This window comes from Daktulosphaira vitifoliae, unplaced genomic scaffold (genome assembly GCF_025091365.1).
Source record: "Daktulosphaira vitifoliae isolate Bord-2020 unplaced genomic scaffold, ASM2509136v1 Scaffold_2, whole genome shotgun sequence".
NCBI classification, from domain to species: domain Eukaryota; kingdom Metazoa; phylum Arthropoda; class Insecta; order Hemiptera; family Phylloxeridae; genus Daktulosphaira; species Daktulosphaira vitifoliae.
Genome location: NW_026099573.1, coordinates 30,813,899 through 30,827,753, shown reverse-complemented (window position 1 = coordinate 30,827,753; position 13,855 = coordinate 30,813,899). Strand labels below are relative to the sequence as shown.

Here is a 13,855-nt window from a genome sequence, read left to right as displayed (position 1 = left end):
AAGACACACAGTGCCAGATTTACCTTTTCAGCCGCCCTGGGCTATAAGGAAAATGCTGCTTCAAAATCACACAACCATTTTTTTAAAATCAATATGAGTTCGTATAAGTGTTATTTCAGTGCACAATTAAAAACTTGTTAAATCAGGTACTTTTAAAACTGAAGATATAATTTTAAAATACAAATAAAATAATACATAATTCGAAACATATAGTAGGTACTTTAAAAAAACTTTCTTCGTGCCTTTGTTGGGCAAAGGTGTTAATAAGATCGTCGAAATTTAGGGCTGTCAATATTACAGCCTCAATGTTGAGAAGCATCATCAAACTATTTAATTGTGTTTCTTATGTCGTCAACCTTAAACAATTTTCTATACGTTTTAAACACGAAAAGCTACGGTCGGCACTGCAATTTGTAACAGGTATGCAATTGAATAATCTATAGGAGATGTCTATGTTCAGAAATACAGATGTCAGATCGTATTCACGTATGTGTTGTAGTAGTTTTAACGGGGAATCTTTCTCAATACCTTTATTTTTGCAGTATAATTTAAAATTAATTAACTCATCTGCAAATGACGACTCTAAATCATCTGGAAAATAATTTTGTAAAACTTCAGCTTTTTCTCTGAGATCAATCTCATCTAATTCGCCAAATCTTAAAAGCGCTCTAAATTTCTCAACAATGTCTTGGTATAGCTCATACTTATTTTCAAGTTGAACTCTTATTCAACTATATCTCAACAGATCAAACACTTCCCTCATACTTGTGCTGACGCTTTGAATCTTTTGCGACACAGCATTGAATCGATCGAGTATAACATTCAATACATTCACCATAATAGAAGTTTCTAAATGTTACAGCATTCTTCTAATACCGTTCGCTGTGTTCTTAGTTGCTGGTTTTTTCAACAGATTCTCTTCAATTGATTTCAAAGCACCATATATTTCTTGCTAATTTTTTTTATTTAAATCAAAAAATGAAACTGCCTTAGGTTAGGACTCAGCAGCATGTGTGTCCACTGTATTTAATCCATGTCCAGCACACGGTGTAAACTGTGCCAGAGGGTTATCTTTTTTTATAAGGGCTTGAAGCATCTTGTAATTGTCACTTATATTTGCAACATTGTCGTATGACTGACCTCTCAAGTCATTAATATTTATTTGCAAGGATTCTAGAGTTTCTTTCACAGCATTATACATATCTGTACCTTTATATCCAACGTTATCGAGTAATTTTACAAAACGTTCAGCTGCTACACCATTTGGTAGTACGTATCTTAAAATAAAATCAATCTGATCTACGTGAGAAATATCAGGTGTATAATCAACAATTATACAGTAATATTTCGCTTTTTTCACCTCTACAATAATTGTCTCCCTAACTTTTTTTGCCATAAGTTCAATCACTTCTTCATAAATTATTTTTGACAAATAGCTCGTTGAGTCACTACCTTTGTTTGCATAATTTTTAATATGTTCATTTATAAATGGATCAGAAAGAAATTCGAAGAGCATTAAAAAATTTCTATTATTTTTTAAGCCGATTTTCTCTTAATCACCCCTAAATGGCAGTCCACGAGAAACCAATGTTTTGACAGTCGCAACCACTATTTTTATAACTTCTCGCCAATATGATATTTCCTTATCAAGTTAGACAGTCATGATTAATTTTTCCTAAAACAGAAGCTCTGCCTTGCAAACTTAAAATACATTTTTCAAGGTTTTGTGTATTTTCATGTTGTCCAATACAAACAGTGGCGTGCTTCCAATCATTGAATCCATTCGAATCACAAAAAGAATTTTGTCCATAACAACCAAAAAGCAAATAAGGGCCACAAAAAACAGATTTCTTGCTTTCCGAGTACATAAGCCATAAACTATTGGAAATTTCATTATGATGAATTTTTCTTTGAAATAAAGAAGCTGACATAGGTCTATATTGATTCTCATTCACATACTTTCGTCTGGAAAGCTTGAAATCTGCATTTTTATTCTGGTTACAACCGTGTTTTGCAATATAGTCACGAAAATAATCATTTATAACCCACTAGCAGGATCGTCATTATTTTCATCGGATTTTTCAAGTTCTTCGATTAGTGATGTAGGTGTAAGTGCTTCAGTTGACCCTGACGGAGCACTAGACAGATCAGTTGTTCTCATTTTAAAAAAAGTTACCAACTTGGGTACTTTCTACAGCACTTCCTCTTAGCGTTTAGATTTTTCTTTAGCTAATTTTTTGTATTAAGAGCCGCTCAACCTTTTCCTTCCATCCATTTAAAACATTATTCGAATAATCTAATAAAATCAATGAAAATGTAAAACACAAAATCATAAAACACAATCAAAATTATTAATTGATACAAAAAAATATTTTCATTATGCTTGTAATTTAAACGCATAAACGTTATAAATAAACGCAAATAATTTATACAGGCAACCAATCAGTACCCAGGGCCGGGGCTATTCATACTAGCGCCCTGGGCGAAATTACCATTAGGCGCCCTTCTATAATAATATTGTTTTTTTTTACACAATAATCTTAAAAAATAACCTATTTAATAATAACCATTTTTTTATTTAAATGTATTAGTTCGTTGTAAAGTTCTATTGCATTTATGTCAGAACTGTCTCCTTCTGAGAGAGCAATTTGTAGATCTTTACAACACTTCATAAGATGTTCAGAAAAAGGCAAATTTTTTAGATTGTACAGAAATCCCCAAAGTTGTTTATGATTTTCTAATGATTCTTTAATAGATGTTCTGACTGTGTCTATGAGAGGATAGAAAAATTCTCTCTTAAAAATTTCTTTGGCACTTGTACATGTTTACGTAGTGCCCCTACCCCGACAATTCATAATATCAAGTTGGTTTTCTTTTAATGTTTTTAGCAATAATTCGGTTAGACTTTCTCCAATAGATTCATCACTTGTTATAAAACCAATAAAATATTCAGCAGTTCGAATAATTCCATCAGTTTCATCAACGAATCTTATTGTAAACGACATTTTTTCAGAATGAATGATATCAGGTGTGCAATCTAATATTACAGAAAAATATTTTGCTTTCTTTACTCGTTGCTCGATAGTTTTCAACACTTTGGTAGCCATTAAATGTATAAGCTCATTTTGAATGTCTACTACAATAATGTTGTTTTAGTTGTTTAGCAGTTACTTGGTGAAGATGATCTTTCATGACATTATCATAATTTCCTAAAAGTTCTACTAGTCCTAAAAAGTTACCATTTTTTTGTACAAACAGTTTGTCAGAAGATCATCTGAAGGCCAAATTGTGACTTGATAAGTATAAAGTAATTGACAATAATCTCTTTAAAATATTTTTCCAATGATCAAACTCTGAACTTATTACTCGTTATAAATCGTTATCAATACATCTGTCAAGGTTCAATCGCAATGCACATTCGTGCCATTTCTTATAAGCAATAAAATAATCTGGAGACTTCGTGAGATTTTAGTGTGGTTGTCATATGTTTCCAATCATTACTCCCAGTTGTACCCAGTGTACTATTGTGTGATTTAAAAAGTTTAAGCAAAAACAAAATGCCCGGTAGGAACTTTTTGAGTACACAAGTCAGCGTCTACAGATACTTTGATTGTTATCTACTTTTATTATTTGAAAGTTTTTGGAAAAATGACGATTATTTTCGTTTTTGGGAAAGACATCATAAATTTTAGCAGGTCCTATCTTTATAACTGTATCTATAAAATTATTCTAAATTTCATCAGGCCATAAAGCTAAGTCAAATAGATCAACTTGATTCACAACTTCAGAATTTTGAACATCTTTATCTAATACGGGTATATTGATAGTTTCATTTAAAACGTCATGTTTTTTAGAATTATCTTCTTTCACATCCATACTACTCATACTACTATTCGCAATCAATGAGAAAGAAGTTAAGTTCGAAATAGGATTATTGTATGGTTTAAAAAATTTATTCATCACTGCTGCATTGTTTTAAAGTTCTAACTCAATTTTAGTGCTGCGTTTTCTATTCTGACATCTAGAAAGTTTTCTTTTTTTGACGACATGATAAAAACGTGTTTTAAACTAACAAATTTGAAATTAATAATTATAATTAAATATCAATCACTAATCTAATATGTAGGCGTCACATTAAAAAAAAAAACGGTAGCACAGTGGGGTCGCGGCATAGTGGAGATATTGCATAGTTGGGTCCAGATAGATTTAATCTGACAGTGATTAAAATCACTATCATAAGAAACGCTTCGATGCAAATCTGTAGATAGTGTTTAATTTTAAAAAATTGATGGATAATTGCAAAATTAACATCAACTTCTATTAAAATAAAATACAAAACCCATAATTTGAATACAAAAATAGCATATTTTTGAATACGGCAGCCATTTGCGTATAAAAGATAGGTCGTCGGGACAAATTTTTTTTTTTCATTTTGTAGTACATAAAATAAGCTTTAATTTTATATATGTTTGAAGGACGCAGTATTTCCGGAACATTTTCAAAAATTAAGTTGAAAAAGTTCATTTTTGTAAAAAAGTTACTATTTTAAATCCCCCCAGTGAACAGAATAAGTGTTAGATTTTCAAAAAAAATTATATCAAATGAAAGGGAAATATCTAAGGTTTCAATACAAGAAAATATTATTTTTATTTGTTAATTTTTGAAAAAGTTATGACAGTTTTAAGCACAAAAAACATTCCGATAAAAGGTAATATTTATCGCAAACATTACATTTTTTTTTAATTTTCGACAGCCATTTGCACATAGAAGATAGATCGTCGGGACAAATTTTTTTTTTTTATTTTATAGTACATATAATAAGCTTTAATTTTATATATGTTTAAAGGACGCAGTATTTCCGGAACACTTTCAAAAGTTAAGTTGAAAAAGTTCTATATTTTTTACAATATTTCAACATTTGAACGCGTCCTATATAAGGGGAAATTGTCCAATTTTAATAAAAAGTATGTCAAATGAAAGATGTACTTATAATGTATTTAGAAAACAAAAATTGTGCTGATATATACATTTTTCAAAAAGTTATAGCATTTTTAAGTTGAAAATTAAAAATCGAAAATCGAAAATTTTAACACAAAAATAGTGTTTTTTTAACTACGGCAGCCGTTTAAATGTAGAAAAAAAAGTGTCGGGACAAATTTTTTTTTTTCATTTTATAGTACATAAAATAAGCTTTAATTTGATATATGTTTAAAGGACGCAGTATTTCCGGAACATTTTCAAAAATTAAGTTGAAAAAGTTAATTTTTGTAAAAAAGTTGCTATTTTAAATCCCCCCTAATGAGCAGGTTAAGTGATAGATTTTCAAAAAAATGATATCAAATGAAAGGTAAATATCTAAGGTTTTAGTATAAAAAAAAATTATGTTGATTTGTTGATTTTTCAAAAAGTTATGGAAGTTTTAAGAAAAAAAAGTGAAAAAATTTCGAAAATTAGCGATTTTTAAATTTGTAATTTTTTTGGATATTTCCCCCATTTACGGGGAACGAGGGAAATTTTTTCAATTTTTAAGGGTAATGTCTTCAACTAGATACGATTTGTGATCTTTTGACGTATTTTTCAAAGAAATCGGTCCAGTGAGAGCTGAGAAAAAGTGGCAACAGACATAAAAAAAAAAAAAAACACATCATAGTAAAATTAATACCTTCTCCGCTTCGCATCGAAGCTAAAAATAGTAATTGTGTAAATATCTATTATAAATATATACCTAATATGTAATAATGTGAAAGTTATTTAATATAATATAATATATTAATATGAATAAACTTAAAATATGTTGTTAGAACTTATTTTCGTTCCGTCTTAACAGTCAGAATTTTGAAGTTAAAATGATTATAGACATTTGAACAAGCACTGTAACTAGCCCATTAATCGTTATTCATTATCGTCCGTCGTTTATCGATAAATAAAATATTTTTAGCACTCTCCGACTGCACGTTTGATTTTACGTTTTAGATAAGTATTTAACAACTGATTAGGTGAGTAGGCGAACCAAGTGACTTGAATAAATATTATAGCTCGATAAATGGCATTATTATTTCTACATACTAATAATAATTATTACTAATAAGTAATTAACAAGACAACTTTTTTTATTGTTATTGATTTAAAATTTATTGTGATAAAAAAATATTTAAGTCCTATTATTTCCTGTGTAGCACACTAGCGCCCCTTAGTGATTGGTGTCCTGGGCGATTGCCCAGGTCGCCCTTAGCTTTCGCCAGCCCTGTCAGTACCCATTCCCAACAAATAATTTGTACAAATTTATATTGATTTACGCTAAGTTGACTAAACTTGACAAACACAATTTTGTGATAGCAATAATAATAAGTATGAAATATGTTATATAAATACTTAATCTAATATTAAGAATAATAATTAAAAATGTATATATAAATTATTAAATTAATAGTCTAATGATAAAAATAGGTACTTACGTAGGTAATAATCGTTTGCTCGTGGACACTATAACATTGCGGATGCTTGTGTAAAAACAAAATAACTTAATAGTATGAGTTAGGGATGGGTCGTTCGCGAATGATTCGTTCAAAATGAACGAATCATATCACTGAACGAGTTGATTCAGATTCGTGGAAATATAACAATTCGTTCGTTCGTAACTTCATATGAATTTTAACTCAATAGGTTAAAGATTCGATCACAGAGTTGACTCAAATGAAGTTTATGATAGTGAATCATATATTTTTTCGTTTCTAAACTAAAAGAGTTGTATCGTCAACAATTAGCATGGTGCTATAAAAGATAAAATCAATTTCGTATAATTGAATCACAAATTTTAAAATAGATCGGTACTATTCATGTAATGTACGGTGATTTTTATCATTTTATTTGAAAATTGTTTTGTTATTTTAATTGAAGAAAATTATCTTAATAAAAAATAATTAGCAGGTACCATATTGTATAAAAACAAATTATAATATCAGTATATTAAATATTCTTATTGAAAATTATTTTTTATAATACTCAAATGCTTTATTAAAGTAAAGTAGAATAAAATCATTTGTGATTTTAATCATGTCTTATAATGAAAAAATGATCTTTTGGAAAATAAATTGAAGACTTATTAAAAATCAAGATAAAGATGACAAAATTATCAATTAAATATTTGATTGAATAAATAAAAATTTTTCAACTTTATCAGTAGTGAGCCTAGTTCTTTTGGAATTTAAGACTAGGCCCGCTTTTGAAAAAAACTTGTTCACTAGTTAATGATGATGCAGGAATGCATAGCCGCCTTTTTACCATCTCATACAGTTTAGGATATAAATTTTTTCTCTCTGACCATAAAACTAAAGGATCCATTTGACGCTGAAGAAGATTTTCATTTAAATATTTGTCAATTTCTAATGTACTAGCAACTGATGGATGATTTCGACCGAGAACTAAATTTACTTGTTCATCAAAATTTTTCAAAATGCTAGAAGATGGTTGTTCTACAGTTGCAGGTTGATTTATCTTATTGTTGGTGTTAGATGGACTTTCTGTGTTGAAATTTTGTAATTTTCTTATCAAATTTAATTTACAGTATTCAAATTTTTAAATACTTGCAAATCCATATCTTTTAAATCTAGGAACCAAAAAAATTGCTTGTGATTGAATGTCATTGTCTTCTAAATTCTTAAAATATTTTGTTAATATTTTCTTGATTTCTGTTGCCATATTTACAATTTCAATTTGCAAATTTTGATCACAAATATAATCATGTAAGACTTACATGATTGTAAGTGTTCCATTAAAAATATATAAAATAGATTTTGTTTTGAAATAGTTACAATGTTTTCAGCACTCATTTCAGTTGTTAGCTCATCAAAAATTTTTAAAAATTTACAAGCGGAAGATACTATTTCCCATTCCTGGTCAGTTATGCAATTTAAAGAATTATTAGTTATTGCTAATGTTGACAGTATGGGTTCTTTGAGCTTAAGAAATCTTTCCATCATAAAATAGGCTGAATTCCAGCGAGTCTTACACTCATGAATCAATTTAAGATTTTCAAGACCTAATTGGATTTAAATGGTTTGTAATTTATTAAGTGCTTTAGCTCTCTGTTTCAAAAACTCAACAATATTTTTTATTTTATTTATAGTATTTTTAATGTGTTCTAGTCCATGTTGAATTCCTATGTTTAAAACGTGTGCAAAACATGGAACATGACGCCAATTATTTAATCTAACAGCACCAACTATATTAAGTGCATTATCTGTAACGACTGCTGATATTTTGTTTTCAATGTTCCATTTTTTTGCTGTATTCATTAAAAATTTGTGAAAGTTCCTCAGATGTACATTTATCATTATAATTAATACAACCAATCAATCTAGAGCCTAATTAGTTTCTGAATTTATAAAATGGACAGTTAATGTGATGTAATGTACATTATTAATGAATGTCCATCCATCAGTGGTTAAGGATAAGGCAGTCACACCATGCAATTCTTGTTTTACTGTTTCAAGTACTTTTTTATACATTTTAAAAAGTAAACACGTGAGATATGGTTTTTCGATTAGGTAATATGTAATTTGGTGCTAGCATTTTGATTAAATTTCGAAATTCTGTTTCTTCTACCAATGAAAAAGGGTGAAAATGTTTTACAATAAATTTTGTAATTTGCATGTCTACAGCCTTGGATTTTGAAAGAGAAAGTGGTCTTGTTGTAAATTGTGTCATAGAAGTTTGTTTTGGAATATTTGTGGGTAAGAGATTATGTGTTTCAGATGGTTCACCTACAGGTTCACTACTTGATGATTTACTTACAGATTCATTACTAGATGATTGGACATATGAAGGATCATCAACAATATTTTCATTTTCAAGTGTACCAGAATTTTGATTTCTCAGTGGTCTTGCCAAAGGTACAGATACATGCTTAGTTTTGAGGTGGCGTAAAAGGTTACTTGTGGACTCACCATTAAAACTAGGTTCTTGTCCACAATATGAACACTTTGCAATAGAAGCCGATTTAATTGTGAAATTATTCCACAGTGGACTTCGCTTGCGGTTTAAATTGGAAATCTATACATAAATTTTTCTAATTATGTTGCTTTATAAAATGATTTAATTAATAACCTTAAATTATGACCATAATTTTTTATGTTAAAAATCTGCTAATTATTATTTAAAATGGAAATTGTATTTTATTTAATGCTCTTAATTTTATAGTTATTATTCTCCTACACCTACATAAATACTTTAAAAATGAGCAAGTCTTTCATATTAACTAAAACTATCAATACTTTCTTTTATTTTTATATAATAAATAATAATTAAAAAATTCTTTTTAAAATATATTAATACCCCAGTTCTAAACTTCACTACTCAAAAAGTTTAAATTTCCAGTATAATTAAAAATGAAAATTTTCTGTTACCTCTTATATAAAATTCAACTTTAAAAATATCCTCTTTTGAATAATAACCTAGCTATATTGATTTTAATTTATAAACTTAAAATTTTTAATAATAAACTAAAAATTAGATATTAAAACTCAAATTTTAAATTTTTTGAGTTGTTGCAATTTGTAGAATGGGGGTTTATTATATGAAGCTTGTTGATACCCTCAATGCAAAAGGTTTGAATCCATATTAATTATTAAAAAAATAAGTCTTGCTTAAACTATCTATTTGAAAGTCATAAAGTTTGGTCATAAATATAGGATATCTCATGTTACAAAACTTACCTTAATTGAGATTATTTTCAAATAAGAATAAAAATTAATTTAATTTAAAATATTTAATTGTATTATAATATTTTTAAATAAATCGAATGATTATTTAAAAGAAAATATTACTTATAATACCAGAACTTAAGGAGGATCAATAACCAATTCATTTAGCATAAAGACTTTATAGTTATGCACTGGTAATTTGTCTAGCAGACACCCAACAAGTATTTTCATGTTTTTGTTCATTTTAAACAAGTTATTTCTGGTATGCAAGCCTTAAATATTGATGCTAATACATAACATTTGTGAAATTATAAACGAATGAATTGAAGTTATTCATTTTATTTCTTTTTGAACTATCAATGTTTTTTCCGGGTTTTATTGAATATCAATTACTTAGTTAATGCCTGAGGTTATTTAACATAATTAGTATTATATTATGACATTTATTTAAAAAATATAATATTGCGGATGTCTTTTTAAACTTTATAAATTTAAATACTCAGTTGTGGCTTTATACTTAGCAATAGGTGTCTTAATTAAATTTTAATGTTTTATAAAAAAAGTATCATTTTATTAAATTTGAGTATTTATGAATCAATGTTTTTATCAATAAGACTATTAATTAGTTTCTAGGAATATACTTATTTGCACTTTTTTTTCAAATTTCAGTTATAAAGATAACCGTAATATTTGTCTCTATAGTTATCATTATTTTCATTATTTAACGAATCTAACCAAGGGGGTGTCTATTTAATCTCTTTTCTTAACAAAACATTTACTGACGTTCTTTATTTAAAGTACCAGATACAAATGATTCAAGATGACTCATGAATCACAGAGAAATTTTTTGAATCACTTGTATTTTTATCTATTTGCGAACGAAAAGAGTCGGTGAACTAATCAATTGAACGAATCACTTGATTGAATCAATTCAAATGAATCAACTCATCCAAAAGATTCATAGTTCACATCCCTACTCTTTATTTTGAAATTAGTTCATATAGTAACTATGAGTATCGTCCCGCGTCCGTATGTAATATAAACATAATAATAAAATCATTATCGCAGGTTGACGATCGATTTAACAAACATTGTAAAAAAAAAATAATTCCAAGAATAATAATAACGTTCGATATCTAAAACATACAAAAAATAGCACGTTTACAGTGCCGGATTTAACTGACCAGCTAAGGAAGTTATATCCGCCTCCAAAGGGTAAAAAATAAATTTGTTATAATAAAATAATGGTTGCTTTGTATTTTCTAAAGAGGAAGTATATTTGGGTTATCATTATATGCTCACAATGTGTTATACAACTATAAAAATGATATTACAATATTACTTTGATTTGACGATTGCTGGCTAATTATAATTCAGTATATATACATGTTTTTTGTAGTATATTTTCATCCTGCAAGCGTTACATATTTAATTACGTTACAAGTATTTTAAGTATACAGCACATATTGATTCGGCTAATAAATGTCAGATAAACCAAAATTGGAAAGATTAGAAAAAGAAACTTATATTAAAGCTTTTATAAAGGCAAATGAGCTCTCTAATAATCTTAAAAAAGTAGAATTTCTGTCTTTAAATTTACAGGATCCTCGTTTAAAATTTCATAAAATGAAGCTAAACAGTATGGATGACAAAATAACGACTTTTAGTCATGTTATAGAAAAGTTGAAATCTAAGAAATATTGATTAATGAATGAGCATCAAAATACATGTTTGATAAGTTGAAGTTTTTTCGATAAAATATATCTTTTGTTACAAGAACAGTTTTTTTAAATTCTTTAATGTAATAATTCACTTAAAATGTTTTAATTATTATAATAATAAGCATCGTTTTCAACAGGGAATGAGTAAGAAGATATGACAAAATTCCATGACTTATAATCTAATTAAAATTTTAGTTAATTATTTTTTTAAGTAATTTTTATACTTAAAGATTATACAAATATTTATCAGAAAGACGCCCCAACGGCCGGCCCGCATACCTCATAGTTATGCGGGTCGCCTTGGATGAGGCGGCTTCTACCCCGTGGAAAGCCGTAGGAAAAGGGAGGTAGGCCGAGGCTACTCATCATTAAATAGCCTAGACCCGGACAAGCCGGAAGTAGGAAGAGGCAAAAGGAGTGTGGTCTGGGCCTAAGGGACCCATACCAGGGAGACGAGGAGGCTCCCGTTTCGCGGGGGGACGGCGATAATCACCCGACGCCCACCCGCCCGAAAACCCTATTCGACCTGTTGAACGTGTGCCAATTCAGCAGGGTACCGCGGAGGACTGACCTTACAAGTCCACCCAAGAGGTTACGGCTTAGCCCAAGAGCCCTAAGACTCTCTAACGAGCTAGGTAGCCATACCCCTCGCCAAGTTATGGTCGCGGCGACTGTATGCACTTCAGTCGACTGGTGTCTCGCCATGATTTCGGACTTTAAATCAAGGCGGCTGGCGTACTTTCGTATTTTCTCTTCGTGCCAGTCTTTGATGTTGGTGGCCGAAACAACCTGTACATCCAGGATAACGGATCTCGTGCCTCTTGTCTCATCAGCAATAGTTGCGACGAGGTCTGGCTTGAGATTACCATCCCTTATGACGTAGAGGTGCTCACGCTCTACTTGAAACCCTTTTTCGGTAAGCGCTCCAGCTATGCGCTTCACGACATGGTCGTGTCGGAGAATCCTCCCCTCATGAGTTCTTGGGCACACTTGGACGATGTGCGCAAGGGTTTCAGAGGGCGCAGCACAACCCCAGCATGACACCAGAATGTTGCGCCCCCTTCCAACGCGCTTGCGGCTGGGTAGGGCATTAATCCTAATCTTGGCGTATTGCTTAAAGTCGCGGCCAGTTATACCATATACGGCGCATATACGCCGTCGATTCCCAGCTACCCGGACAAAGCTTAAGGTCAGCTCCATCCACCGAACTATGGAGTGATTCATGATGACTAGTCATCGCTGCGATCCTATCAACTCGGTGCCTTAGGGTTGCTAATACACCCGTCCCAAAGAGACGGAATGCTTCATGCACCGCCGGTACCTGTGACTGTTCGAGCTTAGTCAACCTAGCGAACCGATTTTTAGGGACAAATCTTTCGAAGTCAGCGACCCCTAGGCCCCCAGATGACGTGGGGGCATGGATGTACGAGTTGGGGCACGAAGTCGGGAGATCAAGCCATTTCCGAATCGCGCTCCTAGTCTCGTGACTAAGTTGTCGTAACTTGCAATCAGGGAGCTTCGTGAAAGTTAGTCCGTGGACAAACTTTGGAATCACGTAGTCCCGTGCAATTGCAAGTCTCATTTGCGGCGTCATGGGGGCGGCCGAAACCGCCTCCAGAGCGTTGACAAGAGACGCGCATTTGAACACGGATAAGTAATTTCCCTGAAACTCTATACCCAGGTACCTCCAGAACTCGCCCACCTGGGTCACCGCCAATGACGAACCCCCTAAGGAGTAAGACGTGGCGGCCAATTTCAGTTTGCGATCACGCCCCGAAGGAACCAGGGTAAGAGTAGCAGACTTCGTTGGGTTTAGCCTCAGACCGGCTAATGCTAATCGAGAGGTGAACTTTTCGCATGACATTTGCAACCCCCTAGCCGTCTGCGAACGCTAGAGCATTCACCCGCTCGTTGCCCAGCATATGGCTAATCGCTCCTGGGATTGCTCGTAGACCAAAGTCTATCACCAGGTTAAATAAAAGCGGCGACAAAGGATCGCCTTGCCTCACACTATTTGTTGCCCTCAAGGACCGGGAGGAGGACTTGCCGACTTGAATGAAAGTTTTACTCTGGTTATACACGCAATCGATGTAATCGACAAAGCGAGGGTCAAGCCCAACGCCACGCATAGCCCCAGAGATCGAACCGTGAGATACTGAATCAAACGCCTTGGATAAATCCAATCTTGACGCCAGACACAGTCCCTGGCAAGACGAACGAGCGCTCGTCAATAACGAATCGAGGAGGAAAAGATTCTCCGCCACCCCGTCCACACATCTGAACGCCCGCTGTCTGTCATCGATAACGGACAGACCTTCAAGCCTTCTGGCTAGTATCCTGTGGAAGTGCCGCAGGGCTATCGACGCGATCGAAATCGGCCTATAGTTACCTGGGCACCCGACATCTCCCTTTTTGGGAACAAATATAGTACGG

General features: G+C 31.8%; 1 protein-coding gene across 1 annotated transcript; it reads right to left on the bottom strand.

Moving 5' to 3' along the window:
• Positions 1-994: 994 nt before the first annotated feature.
• On the bottom strand, positions 995-1,516 carry LOC126898124 (uncharacterized). Its single transcript, XM_050672071.1, has one exon. It carries the CDS (start codon positions 1,514-1,516, stop codon positions 995-997), a length of 522 nt encoding a protein of 173 aa, XP_050528028.1.
• Between the last annotated feature and the right edge of the window lie 12,339 nt (positions 1,517-13,855).